The 13,621-nt window shown below is 37.3% G+C and overlaps 1 protein-coding gene across 14 annotated transcripts in view; it reads right to left on the reverse strand.

The window, feature by feature from the left end:
- Positions 1-675: 675 nt before the first annotated feature.
- Positions 676-13,621, reverse strand: part of ZDHHC21 (zinc finger DHHC-type palmitoyltransferase 21) — a 46,959-nt gene continuing 34,013 nt past the window's right edge. For 12 of the 14 annotated variants that reach the window (XM_064404805.1, XM_064404796.1, XM_064404801.1 and 9 more), the window contains one exon: positions 8,226-13,426. In XM_064404805.1, coding sequence (XP_064260875.1) covers positions 13,294-13,426 — 133 coding nt within the window. In that variant the 3' untranslated portion in view covers positions 8,226-13,293. Of the gene's footprint in view, positions 841-3,293; positions 3,424-8,225; positions 13,427-13,621 lie in introns of those variants that run through there. The other 2 variants (XR_010353635.1, XR_010353634.1) reach the window with 2 other exon arrangements.

The following is a 13,621-nucleotide window of genomic DNA, read 5'->3' on the forward strand; positions in this document are numbered from 1 at the left end:
GTTAACTCAGTTATTATTGGATATATTAAATGCATAAAAAAGTCTAGATAGATTTCCCTTATTTAATATGATATGGAAATAAATTCTTTCCAAACAAAAGTAGGTTGGCAAATTTTCATGCTGCAACACATTCCTACTCTATTTTAGTTCCATTTTACATTCATTTTCACAACTTTAATTGTTCCCAGTATATCTTTCTATATTTAGCATTAATGTTAGTTTTGTGTGAGAGGAGGCTAGCTCCAAGACATTTTCTGCTTTGTCTTCCCTTTTAACTCAGGTGTTTCCTTTGCTTGCAACCCATCAGAAGTGGCAACTTTTTCTCCTAATTTGACAGACTTAAAACTTTTGCTAGTGATTTTGCAGTTCTGTATGGTTTGTATTGGGTTTGTGCAGCAAGGTTTTGGAAGAAGGAGGCTACAGTGGTGGGTTCTGTGAGAAGCTGCTGGAAGCTTCCCCCACATCCAGCAGAGCCAATGTCAGCCAGCTCCAGGATGGACCCACTGCTGAGCAAGGCTGAGCCTATCAGCAATGGCAGTAACACCTTTGTGATAATATATTAAAGAAGAAAACAATAGTTCTTGCACAGAAATAATTGCAGTCACAGAAGAAACAACCCTGCAGACTCCAAGGTCAGTGCAGAAGGAGGGTAAGAAGGTGCTCCAACCATGGGATGTGAGATTCCCCTGCAGCTACGAAGCAGCTCTGTCCCTGCAACTCATGGAGGTCCATGCTGGAGCAGAAATCCTCTTTCAGCCAACTGAGGAGGCAGGAGCAGGCAGATGCCCAAAAGATAGCTGTAATTCCATGGAAAGCCCACTTTTTGCAGGATCTATGGCCCTGTGGAGAGAGAAGCCCATGCTAGAGCAGGTTTGCTGACAGGACTTGTGACCTCTGGGACCCATGCTGGAGAAACCCGTTCCTGAAGGACTGCTCCCTGTGGAAAGTGACCAACGCTGGAGCAGTTTATGAAGAACTGCAGCTGAAAGGATGGATTGAGTATGCAAACGTTCATGGAGGACTGTCTCCTGTGGGAGGGCTTTCACACTGGGAAAGGACTCCCCTACTTGAGCAGAAGCAGAAGCAACATGTGATGAACTGACCACAACACCCATTCCTTGACGGGGAGGAAGTGGAGAATCTGTAATAAAATTGAGCCTAGGAAGGAGGAGTGAGGCAAAGGTGTTTTTAGGATTTGTTTTACTTTTCACTATAATTTTCTGATTTTGATTGGTAATAAATTCAACTAATTTCCTTATCTCAGCTGGCTTTTAATTATATTTTCTCTCCAGCTGAGGAGGGGAGAGACAGAGCAGCTTTGGTAGACATCTGGCATCCAGCCAGGGTCAACCCACAACAGGGCTTCTGGGGCCACTTTGCCTACAGCAAGCAGGTCTGACATTGAGTCCATAGTCACCACATATATTGAGTATTCTGCCTGTCTTCTATCAGCTGTGAGGACTGCTTACCTCAGTGTGGGTGAGAAGATGTGGGAGTTGAATTATGACTGACAATCATTGCTCCTTAGCTAGAGATTGTCCAGGTAACCTCTTGGTATGGCAGACTATGGGATGGGAAGAATGTGATGGATAACTGGCTAAAGGACAGGGATTTTCCCATGTGGTTAAATACCAGCTCTGGGCCCTTACAGAAAATTGTCCCAGTGCAGATGGACTGGGCATGGCAGGTGCCTTGGTTTGAGTGCTGGTCAAACCAGAGATGGCACAGTTGGGCAGGAAATATGGTCTCCAACAGTTTTCTTTGATGAAACAAAACTCCTGAGAGGGGAAGTGCAAAGAAAGGGGAAGGCCCTGTTCCAGATAATTTCTTCCAAGAATATTTATAATTAGATCCTTAATTTCATTTTGATGTTTTTGGCAGAATTATGTAAAAGGGGTTTATTATTAGACATGAGGCACAGATAGTGAAGTCTCCTTGGTTTGGGGGGGCATAATAATCTGCTGAGAATAATCCAGTGGTACCAGTGTAGCTAACTGGCTTATCTCTGAATAAGGCTTATGGTTATCTTCATTCCACCTGGCTGCCCAGGTAGTAACGGTAAATGATTTCCCCATGATGAGCATTTTCGTGCTCTTCCACATCCTCACGCATGTCATAGTCTGAAAGCCCATTTTGCTTGTAAAGAGAAAACTACAGAGGTATGGTTAGCTTTATGTAGGGTGAGGCATTGTAGCACAGCTGCAATTGATTTCACCTGAGTGATTTTCAACTGAAGTGAGAAAAGGGGGACAATAGGCCAGGACTAAAAGAAAAGATCCTACTTAAAACATCTAGGAACTCTATTTCCTATTAACTCCACTTGACCCATCAATGTTTTTGACAGCATCTGCCAGCAAAAGGAGACTTCCTTATATGTTGATAATAATCATAATTCTCTCCAGATCCTAAGCAAGAATTCTGACTTCACTGAGCTCCAGGCTGGGTAAGGCCCAGCACCATTCTGTGATGAATGCTAATGAGGTATGAGGTTTTCAAACAGTGTTCAGCTGCACACTCAACACAGTGAGTCTTTACTGCTGCAGACAGTCACAGAGGCTGTGCTATCTCACAACTGAGTATATGCCTCCCTTGGCATAAGGTTGATTTCTATTTGGTCCTCCAAGAGACCACCACGAAGAGTCCCACACAGGGGGTATAGAAGCAATCCCTGCAGATATGAGATGTTAATGTAAGACCTGTGATTTCTCAGCAAGTCTTTTTCTGCTGGAGTGCCCTGTTGTTAAAAGACTTGCATGTGCCATGATCTGCTCTTCTACATTCTGTCCTGCTCAGTTCTAGAAGGTTGGTACTGTTCCAGCAAACAACACTTCAGGCTATTCCTCAGTTTGCAGCCCATGGTAGGAAAGAGATGTGTGAAGGGTCTATGCACACATATTTTGCCTTGAGTTTTGGTTCTAGATCATTGGACCTCACACAGGTGTCTGTCTGATGGCAGAGGGGGGGATTGAGTTTTCCCAACAAAAGCACTAGCTTTTTAACTGAGTAGTTATCAGCATTCCTGTGACTACAGATGTGTGATTTAGCTACCTATCTATATATGCTGGTAGTAATCAATGCCTGCTACTGTGACTATTGCTATTGTGCACAACGCTATTGTAACTTGATACAAGTTTTGACATGCCTTATTGTTTAGGTGTTTTCTTTCATTTTCATGTGTTTGTGCATCTTCTTTTGTCCAGTTTTACCATATGAAGGTTAGAACACTGTGGGCAGAGTATGAAGTAACTCAACAAATTGATAAATCCTCTGCTGCCCCATTAGACATCACAAACCTGCAGGGAAGAGCCAACATGGGTAATTAGAAGTTCACAGGGAGCTCAGTGGTACAGCACTGTAAGAAGCTAGATCCATTTCTTTCAGTTCGTCATCTTTCTATACCCCAATGAAGCACAGAACAGCAAGCTACAACAGAGAAGAACAAACTGTGTATAAATAGAAAGAATTGTAACATTTAACACAGTTCACATCTGGAAAAATTACTACCTGTGTGAAAACTGCTCCAGGGTGTCAGCAGGGTTTGTTTTTTAAAGCTTGTTTCTGAAAGGACTTTATATAATAATGTAGTTCAATTCATCTGAGCAACTTAAAATTCTAAGGACATATTAGACAAACTGAATGAATTATTCTAAAACACCCAGCCACCTCCTCTGGGTGATAATAACTGAAACATATTTAGTTAATGATAAAGACTTCTACCTTCAAATGCCTTTGGAAAAAACTGCACAAAATGTATGGATTGAGATAACATCCTGCAAAGAGCTCACTAAACCTGGAGTTTCTGTCCTCCTCAAAAACCAATTACACAGTGCATATTTGCTATCCATTTTACATGATAAATAAATACAGCTCAACATTCATAGCATTGGTTTTGTATACAACCCAACTGTAAGACAATACAGACCTTCACATTCAAAGACCTTAGACATTATAACTGAAAGTGCATTTAAGGTAGGTTTGCCAAAATTTTGTTAGGCCTAATAATGGCAAGTCGTCATATGGAGGCTCATCAGTATTCTCCTAGATGGAGACATAATATCTTTCTCTCCAATCCCTTTTAAGCAATACATTAATATATTTACTGCCTATCTTTTATGAGAAAACAAACTGCTCTTTCACTCAATCACATATTTTTTCCAAACAGAAACAATGTGCTAAAAAAAAGTCTAATCTTTTGTCAGAATCAGCTGCAAACAACTCAGAAAATTTGCCATTGTTGACTTTCTCAAACAAAAAAAATGCAATTGAGATAATTGTTTCAACTAAATGCTGCTCTGCATCATCTGCGTTTATTAATTCAAGATTTATTTGTAAGAATAATAGTTTCATTCAGACTTCTCCAAAACTGGAAAATTGTTCCTATGAATCATACATGCACACTGATTTCAACTGTGACAATTTTTCTAAATTTTTCTCTTTCTTGAAAAAAAATTGAAGTCAATTTTTCTCTTCTTTCTTCTTTCTAAGCAGATAAGATATGTAGGGAGTGACACATCTGAAGTGTAACATTAACATCTGGCTTTTCAACTGCCTTTGAATTAATTTTTTAGAAAACCGCACTGCACTTCTATTTTAATGAGAACACACTCTGAGGTACATAGGTATCAATTTGGCTGGCTAGTACATTCAGAAAGGAAAAAGTTTGTTGCTTTGAAAAAGACATGCAGGTGAGAAATCTGATCAATTGGACATGACTGTGGCTGAACTTCAACCATTCCATGAGTGCTCCATCTTCCAAGTATCTGCAGTTTTGACACAGCTGAAATGTCTAGTTCTTGAAAAGTAAGATCTCTAGGGAATTTGCTATAAGACTCGGGAAGGGTGCACTCAGTGTCCTATCCAGACGCACCCATTCATAACTCAGCTATTCCACAGGAAAGCTCCAAGGAATTGTGCTTGACAGAACAAAAGCAGCTGAACTGATGGCAGCAGAAAGGATAAAGAGACCAAATAAGACTTTTCACTGCTATTACTTGAAAGTTAATAGAAACTTAGTGACAAAAATTTTATCGCCCACCCATAGGGAGATGTTACTCGAGATATGGAGGATGGTGCTACATCTCTCTGTTCATCTGCAAAAACAAGCAAGAAAGAAGGGTCACATTGCTACTCACATTGCAGCCTCATCTCTGCCTGGTGTGCTGTGGCTGCAGTGCTGTTACTTCCTTATCTTAAAACGACATTAGGTTAAAAATACATGCTTTATTCATCAAACAAGGTTCCTGACTCTCCAATATGCAGAAAAAAAAAAATTAAATAAAAGAACACACTTGGACAAGCAGAAAAGGCATTGCAGCTCCTTTCCTAGATCATGCGTGTTGCTGTGGCTTTTCACTAACGAAGGATATGAAGGTAGTATCCGTTGCATTTGGCTCTGTAGCAATATTTTTTCAGATTTATGAGGCTATGAGATCATTTAACTAGTCTAAGGAAAAAAAACCAGCTTTTTTGTTCTGGGAGTATTGAGGTAGAACAGGGAAACCAAATACTGATTTTTCAGTGCCAGATTAAAAAACCTTGACATAAAGCTGAACAACTGATGATGCAGAAGATGTACTTCTGGTGAATGAAAAGACTTACAATAAAAATTTTCAGTTCTGGCTGTTAGTGATAAATAACCAGAATTATTCTTTATCCACACACATGCTGCATGTATGTTTTTGTACGAATATGCTGTGAATATGTAACTCTGTAAAAAAGAGCCAAATTAGATTCAAAAAGGTATTTTCAATTTCCTTATAAGTACTTTCTATAAAAAGCCATATACATAAAGCTTCAATATTTGAAAGCAAAATTTGTCTCAGCTGATTTCCTATGACAGGCATATCTGTTATTCTTAAATTTAATCCAAATTTGAAGTAGAAAACTAAATAAAGTTTCTTATGTGATCTCTCTTCTTGGTGTATCCAAGAAGTTCATGGGAATGAGCTGAAAAATGCATCTGCTTCAAATTCCAGTCACCTATGCACTGCTGGGATGTTAGGTGGCCCAAATTCCTTCCTTGTGTGACATGTGGGATATGGCTGTTTCCTCTGGATTATCCAGATTTCTCTGACATGGGCAGCACACCCTCAGCACTCCCTTGTCAGAAGTCCAGGTGTCTTCGCTAAGAGAACCACAGGTCACACAGAGAAGTGAAGGCAGATATTCTGAGCCCCAGACTTGCAGGCTAACCCAGAGAGTTAGCATCCATCAGCTATCAAAACAAATGATCACATTCCACACCTACAGCACTCAAACCTCTGTACTGTCCACACTTACGTACCTTACACTTTGCACCATATATACCAAAAAAGAGGAGCCCGTTGTGGCAGCCAACAGACTGGATTCTGGGGTTTGGGCCCCAGCTACAGCAAAGTCCAAGCTTCATGGAATAAAAGTAAGGTCAGGAAACATATGCTAAACAGCAAAATCATGCTATATTTGGGAATAAATTATAACTAGGGCTTAAAAGAGTTGTTACTTTTCAGCAGCACCCATCCATTATTGTATGTTTATCTCTGTGCAACTGAAATACAGCTTTTTGGCTTACTCCATACAAAGCCTTTGCTGCACATGTCTGTTCTCACACTAATCCTTCAGCAGAGGGAATGTTTTTGAGATGGGAAGTCTAATGAGAAAAATATTGTGAGACTAGAAGATATACAAAAAATGTGCTATTACTAATACAAATTATGGCCAGGATTTTTTTTTTTCAGCTTAGCTTAGCTTCTTTTTATTCAGACTAACACATCCTCCATCCTTCCCCGAGCCTATTTATTCAGCTTGAAATACATAAGGTCAAATTTTCCCTCCAACTGCCCTTCCACATCAGTATTATTTTGGCTCATATGGGTAATAAATCAGACTACAGGAATGTTTGCATGTATTTGTTCATCTGTACTAGCTGGTCACCTCTTAAATTTATAGACTCAAAAATACTTTTTGAGTTTCATTCAGTTTATCAACTGACAAAACATATCAAGAAATCTTTTCAGGAGCAACACATCAAAAAGTATTTTCAGGAACCTTAGGCACTAAAAATACTGGAGTGTATATTTTAAAATTACTTTTATGGGCAACTGGAAATAGATCCCAGTTTCCACACATTGGAAAGATAGTATGCACTCATAAAAGCCTGGAAAGATTGCTACGGAAGTGATTTTTATTACTGTTATTAGCAGAATCCGGTTCTTGGGTTGAAACAGAAGATGCAAGGCCCGTACCACAAACCATCACCAAGTAGTTTGTGCCTCCTGATTAATGACGTGCCACAGTTCAGCTAAGCTAATAATTTCCTTGCAGACATAACCACTGTTTTTTTCTCCTTGGGTTTACTAGTCTTGCAGTGATCTTCCCAGGTGTCTAAAACCTTCCCTGTACTTCTAAAGCTGAGACTACTGGTTATACCACACCCAGCAGCTTTTGTTTTATTGCTCTCTAAATTTTTTTTCCTGTGGCCATTGCTGCACTTCTTTTTACACCTTTAAAGCCAGTTATCTTGTCTGAAATAGACCAAAGCACGTGAATTTTTCCTGCATCAAAATCTGACATAAATTCCCATGTACACAAAGCAGAAGAGCTGATGACTCAGATTCATTTGTCTCTCTCAAAAACTGCTCTAAGGATAAACAATCTAATACATTAAAAACAAACAAACAAATCAACAAGCCAAATATTAAAATATTTAAAAAATCCCAAACTCTATTTCTGTAATTTGAAAATTACAGAATTACTATATAAATCTTAGTTGACAACTTCATCAGAGGTTCCTACTCTGGCTGTAACTAGGCAAGAAAATTAACTAATGCTGTAACTAGTGTTGCATACCAACATTAGCTGGTAGACTACTCCTAACAGAGAAAGTTTTCAATATTTCCATCAACATTCAGCTTTTCTCTTAAATGCAACCAGCAAAGGTCAGATAGTGAGTACCTCACTAACTATTCAGCAATTTTTCACAGTTCATTTTTTCAGAACAGTCATTTGGGATTGTAGCTTTTTTACTTCTTACCATAAAAAATATACAGCAGTGAGAGCAATTTATAACTTATAATTCATAAATTATATCATTAGAAATGTTAGAAATCAGATCTGAAAAATATTAGTAAACAATATACACAATTTTAAATCAATGTAAATTAAATTCAGTGAAAAGAAAAAACTTTTATTTTTTTATTTAAAAATAAGATTTCATAAAAATACAGGAAAAAAATTCTCAGTAGGAATGAAAAAATAAACCATAATTTTAATAAATTTTAAAGAATTTCACAGAAACATTACATGAATGAAATTGACAAACATAAAAAAAAAAATACATTGCTTATCAGCTGAACATAGTCATCCATTTTCAGATTTGATTAAAAGAATACCAGAGTAAGCCATCCTGTTCTGATATTATTCAGTCATTCATCTTGTACATTACCATTCAGGCATAACCAGTTAGAATTATGAGTTAGACCTCATAATTTTCAACTCCAGCAGGAACTTCATTCAGCATTATTTGAAAACAGTCAAGATCAAACTTGAACAAATGAATAAATGAACAGAGATATAAGAACAAATGAATAAAACTCAATCACATGCCCACATTTCAGCTACAAAATTCAGAATGCTAGTTTACAAAAATCAGTACTATTTTTCTGCTTGTTAAAGAGATAGATGTTAATTTTCTGTCTGCAGATTACTCTGATATACAGATATGAGTCCTGGTAATGTGCATTTAAATACCCAGAAGTGCACACATATTAGAAATTAAATTTTCTATTTTCTAACTTGAAAATCTGTGTAAATGTAAGTTATTCTTACAGTTATACAGTTGATACTTAGATGGCCCTTATTACTACAAGAGGCTTTAACCACTCTGCCATAGCCTGGCCAAGACACAAGATGCCACTGGATAATTTCAGCAGAACTGAAATCCTAGGCCTTATGCAATCCACAGATACAAGTATTTCAACACCTTCTAAGGGCAAATAGCCACTAAGAAAGTAGTATAAAAATCTTTTGAGGAATGTTTCCTGAAGTATTCAGTCATGTAGTATGTTACCTAAGTATGGACAATGTATAATTATACCTAAGTATGGACTGTTCTTCCCAAAAGCAGTTCCTAGCACCATTCAGCACCACACTGTTACTTTTGAGATCCTAATACTTCAACTAATTTAGAATAGGTTACTTCTAATTTAGAATTAGATTAACTCCTTAGTGGGAGAAAATCACTTCCCTCAACCTTTTTGCTGCACTTCCTATGATGCAGCGCAGGGTATAGGTGGTTTGCTGTGCTGAAAGCACACGTTACCAGGTCATGTGGAGCTTCTCATCAACCAAACATGGTAACATAAACAATGAAATACCCTGGATTCTGAATGTAAACAACAATGTGATTTGTCATGATCGGCTGGTTTGGGATGAGATAATTTTCTTCAGGTTAGCTAATGCAGGGCTGTGTTTTGGATTTGTGCTGGGAAGAGTGTTGATAGCACAGGTATGCTTTCCTTTCAGCTGAGCCAGAAGGAAACACAGTGACAGGGCCTTTTTTGCTCCTTACCCATCAAGGAGGCTGGGAGTGCACAAGGAGTTGGGAGGGGACAGCTGACCCCAGTGACTCCAGTGATATTCCACAGCACATGGTGTCATGCTCATCAAACAGAGCTGGGGGAAGGTGGAACACATGAATGTTTGGACTGACGGTTTGTCTTCCCCAGTCACTGTCACATGCAGTGCAGCCCTGCTTTCCTACAGCTGGCTGAACACCTACCTGACCATGGGAAGCAGTAAATTAATTCTTTATTTTGCTTTGCTTGCTAGTATGGCTTTTAGTTTACCTATCAAACCTATAGATTGTCTTTATCTTGACCCAAGAGCTTCACATTTTTACTCTTTCAATTCTTCCCCTCATCCTGCTGGGGGGAAATGACTGAGTGGCCGTGAGTACTTAATTGCTGGCTGGTGTTAAACCAGGACACATGACATTCCACTTGGTGTTTTATTAGCCATGTATTTATAAACCCTTTAATCAAAATAATTCTCAGGAATATCTGAAGGACAGCTCAGAACATATTTTAAAAGTTAAGTATATTAATAAAGACAGATGCATAGAAAACCTATTCTTAAAATTCCATGTATATGAAAATGCAAGACTCATAACTCCTCCTCAAGAGTGAAAATTACTGTGCCCCTGAACTACTAGACCAGCTGTGTGATGAAACCTCTCATTCACAGCAACAGATCAGAGGACAGATTCACAGATATTATTTAAGACATTGTCTTTTATTTTAGACATCAGCATTTTTCAAGTGAAATCTCAAATCTGTGATTATGAGAAGATAGCAAGTTAACATTTTTTGGTCCTACCAGAAGTGATCCCACACTGCAAATAAACCAGCTACTTTCAAATTTTTTTCAGGGAGGAGTTCATTGGTTCTTCAAGTTCTCTTCAAGCTGCCTTTCAGAAAATCAAATATTGCCAAGTCAGAAGATAATATTCACTTTTCTCAATAAAGTACATGTTGTTCTGATATTATATTAGGATGAAACTTAGTAACACTGTCTATAAGATTATTTTTAATGCATAAAAATGACAAACACTAATCAAACTTTAAAATATAGTTTCTACTAAAAGAAAGAATCCTAAGGAAGACTTTCTTTCCCTAAGGAGGGAAAGAAAGCAATGGTCAAAGGATTCAAGAATTTCAAGGTCTGGAGGATTTTAAATTGCTTGATAAAAGTCTGATTTTTCCTGACAGAACAACTCATTCTGGAAATTAGTTTCAGAAACATTACTTGGAGAAACTAATAACATGATAGGGTGCTTCAGCTGAATTAAGAAAAAAATTACTACTTTTGCCATTTTAGATGCCTCTTATTCAAAGAATAAAGTTTAGTACCTCCTAAAATGTCAGGACTCCCCTTTGTCCCCCAAATACCTAGAAAAGGGACAAAAATGAACTAGCAGTCTTAACTATGTTGCCAATTGATGCGTATCAATTATGATATCATCAATTATGATGAATATTATCAGTTATGATGAGCAGGAGACTGAGAAAAAGTAGATTTAAAAGGAAATCAAACAACATGGAAACATCTGAGAACATGAATTTGTGAAATTAGCATTTTTGTTTGAGAATCAGGCAAGATTTTGATGTTCATTGCTTGCTGGAAAGTATAACTGTTATTCCAGCCTGAAACAGAATACTGGGAAGCTAAACATACAATTATATCCCCCATGATAAACATACCAAAAATAGTTATATTCTTGGTTCTCTTTCTGAATAAGGTTCAGAACTGTACAATCCGCTCTGAAAACTGATTAGCATTAAAAACTTCGAACTATGTTTTGCTCATGAAACATTTAAATATTGGCATGGAAAATGAAATATTATTTCCCTGTATATTCCAGACACCAAAATAGCGAGGGGAAGGAAAAGAAAATAACAGAGCCATTGCTTTATTATGTATGGATTCCTTTCAATTTCAAGCACTGCTTCAGTCTTTTCATCCATTTCCTCGAGCTTCTTTTTCCTTCAGTATTGCTGCCAATATGCCAATACCACTTGAGAGAAAGTCTAACCTCACTACACAAGGCATGAGAAAAAAAAGAAAAGGAAAATAGCTGAACATTAGGCTTGAAATTTAAATTAATAAAACACTGCATCTATTTTTAATAGGACAAGAAAAATAAAGTTGGATCAAATGTTAGACGTTTACAAAAGTTTAAAGTTCAAGTGATTTTTAAGATGCAATTCTTGGAACTTACAGCAGATCAAAATCTGTTAATTCAATAAAGGGACACCTAACATTGGCACTAACTGTACTAAGACTTTAAGAAAGTTGATCTAAAAATTTTTTGCAAACAGCAGTCATGAAAAATCTTACCCTTGTTTTTTGAAGTAACTTTTACTTTATGCACAAACTACATGTGTAAAATCCTGACTTTGTGTCTTTTATTGTGTCCTGCTGCACGGCTGTTATTTAGGGGGGATCCTAGTCCTGTTAGACTATTCAAAAAACACAGTAAGCAGCATAACTGGAAACACTGAGCTGTGAATTTCTCCTAGAAATCCACAGTAGTTTTCACAGTCACCTGAAGTTAATATTTCTATAGACACAGAGGGCTAAAGTAAATGCAAAACTTTTTCAGATACAGAAGACTGAGCTGGTACTTTGGAAATAATTATCATTTTACCAGATCTAAAAGACGCTTTCTTTGGTTAACAACTTCCATACTTAAAAGGGAAAACAAGCTATCAACATCAACATATTACCCTATTAAATATGTTTATATACTTCACTGTTCGTGTTAATAGCAAATCTATATTTATGTACAAATATTTTAATTACTTTTATTTCAAATATACAAACAGACCAATTCCAGTTAATCAAGACTAAAGAAAAGTAAATATAAAATTTTTAACTTCATTGACAATATACTCTTTATGACACATTATACTAACTACATCTATATTTTTTAAAAGTAATCATTCTAGTATTTGCACCATGCAACTACTTTATTGATTATTGCTGATTCAAATCCTTGGGATTTAGGGAAAACGTGCTTTGTATCTGCATAGTTTACCCTTAAATATTTAATCCCTCTCACTGACATAAAGACATGAACACTTTCACTAACATCATATCTAGGCCAGAAGATAACTGTAAGCTGTTCTCTATGTAAACACACACATTTGTGTGTCTCTACAAAACCTCTCTGAGAAAGGTTTAGGAAGTACTCTGCTTCAGCTCTCAATGTTACCTTTTATAGTGCAGTGCTGCAGGATTACTTTTGCATATCATAAATAACTGGCAGAATCACAGAATTTTAAACATATGCAGCAGCAAAAAAAGACATTATTATTATTCAGACAGACCTACTGATAAAAATCCTAAAAAAAAATTTCATGGTAGAATAAGACACTTAGTGAGAAATCTAACTTCAGTGCTTTCTACACAAAAAATAGAATAGAACAAAAAAAAATAAAAGGGAAGAAAAAAAGACGAGCCAGTATCAAACTGCATGAAGGCTACATTCCAATTGTTTGTTTTTGGTATTAACTTCGAAGACAACAGGAATCCCTTTGGAAAGCTAATTTGAAAGTAAATAAGCCTGAAGTTGATTGTTTAACTTGCCTCAATTTCAGAATAAAATCAAGACCATAACTAAAATAATGCCCGGGGCACACTGTGATGCCTGCAACTGGATTTTAATTGACTTGAAGACTGCCATAGTCCTATTATCATAAAACCTGTAATGCACTTCCAGCACGGAGGACCCATCTGTGCCCACCATCCATCTGTTTAGACATGATTGGCAAAGTGGTAGGGAACTCGCAGTGGCTGCCGCTGCCTGAAGGGAATAAACCACAGGATCTTCCAGTGAGTGCCAAAAACTTCTGAGAAGGTCTGCTGCCATGGCTTTCGGGGCCTCGATCTACAGAAGACAGCATTATTAGTGAACGACAGCATGCTCACAGTGCACTTCAGTCAGCTACAACAATGTAGGTTGGCTGGGCATCCAATACTGGACCCTGATGAATTGTGTCCAAGCATCACAAATACAATTTTTATTTCATTACAACACACAGTTGAGACTTAACTTTGGAGAACAGAAACTATCTGTGTCATC

This window comes from Passer domesticus, chromosome Z (assembly GCF_036417665.1).
Source record: "Passer domesticus isolate bPasDom1 chromosome Z, bPasDom1.hap1, whole genome shotgun sequence".
Lineage (NCBI taxonomy): Eukaryota > Metazoa > Chordata > Aves > Passeriformes > Passeridae > Passer > Passer domesticus.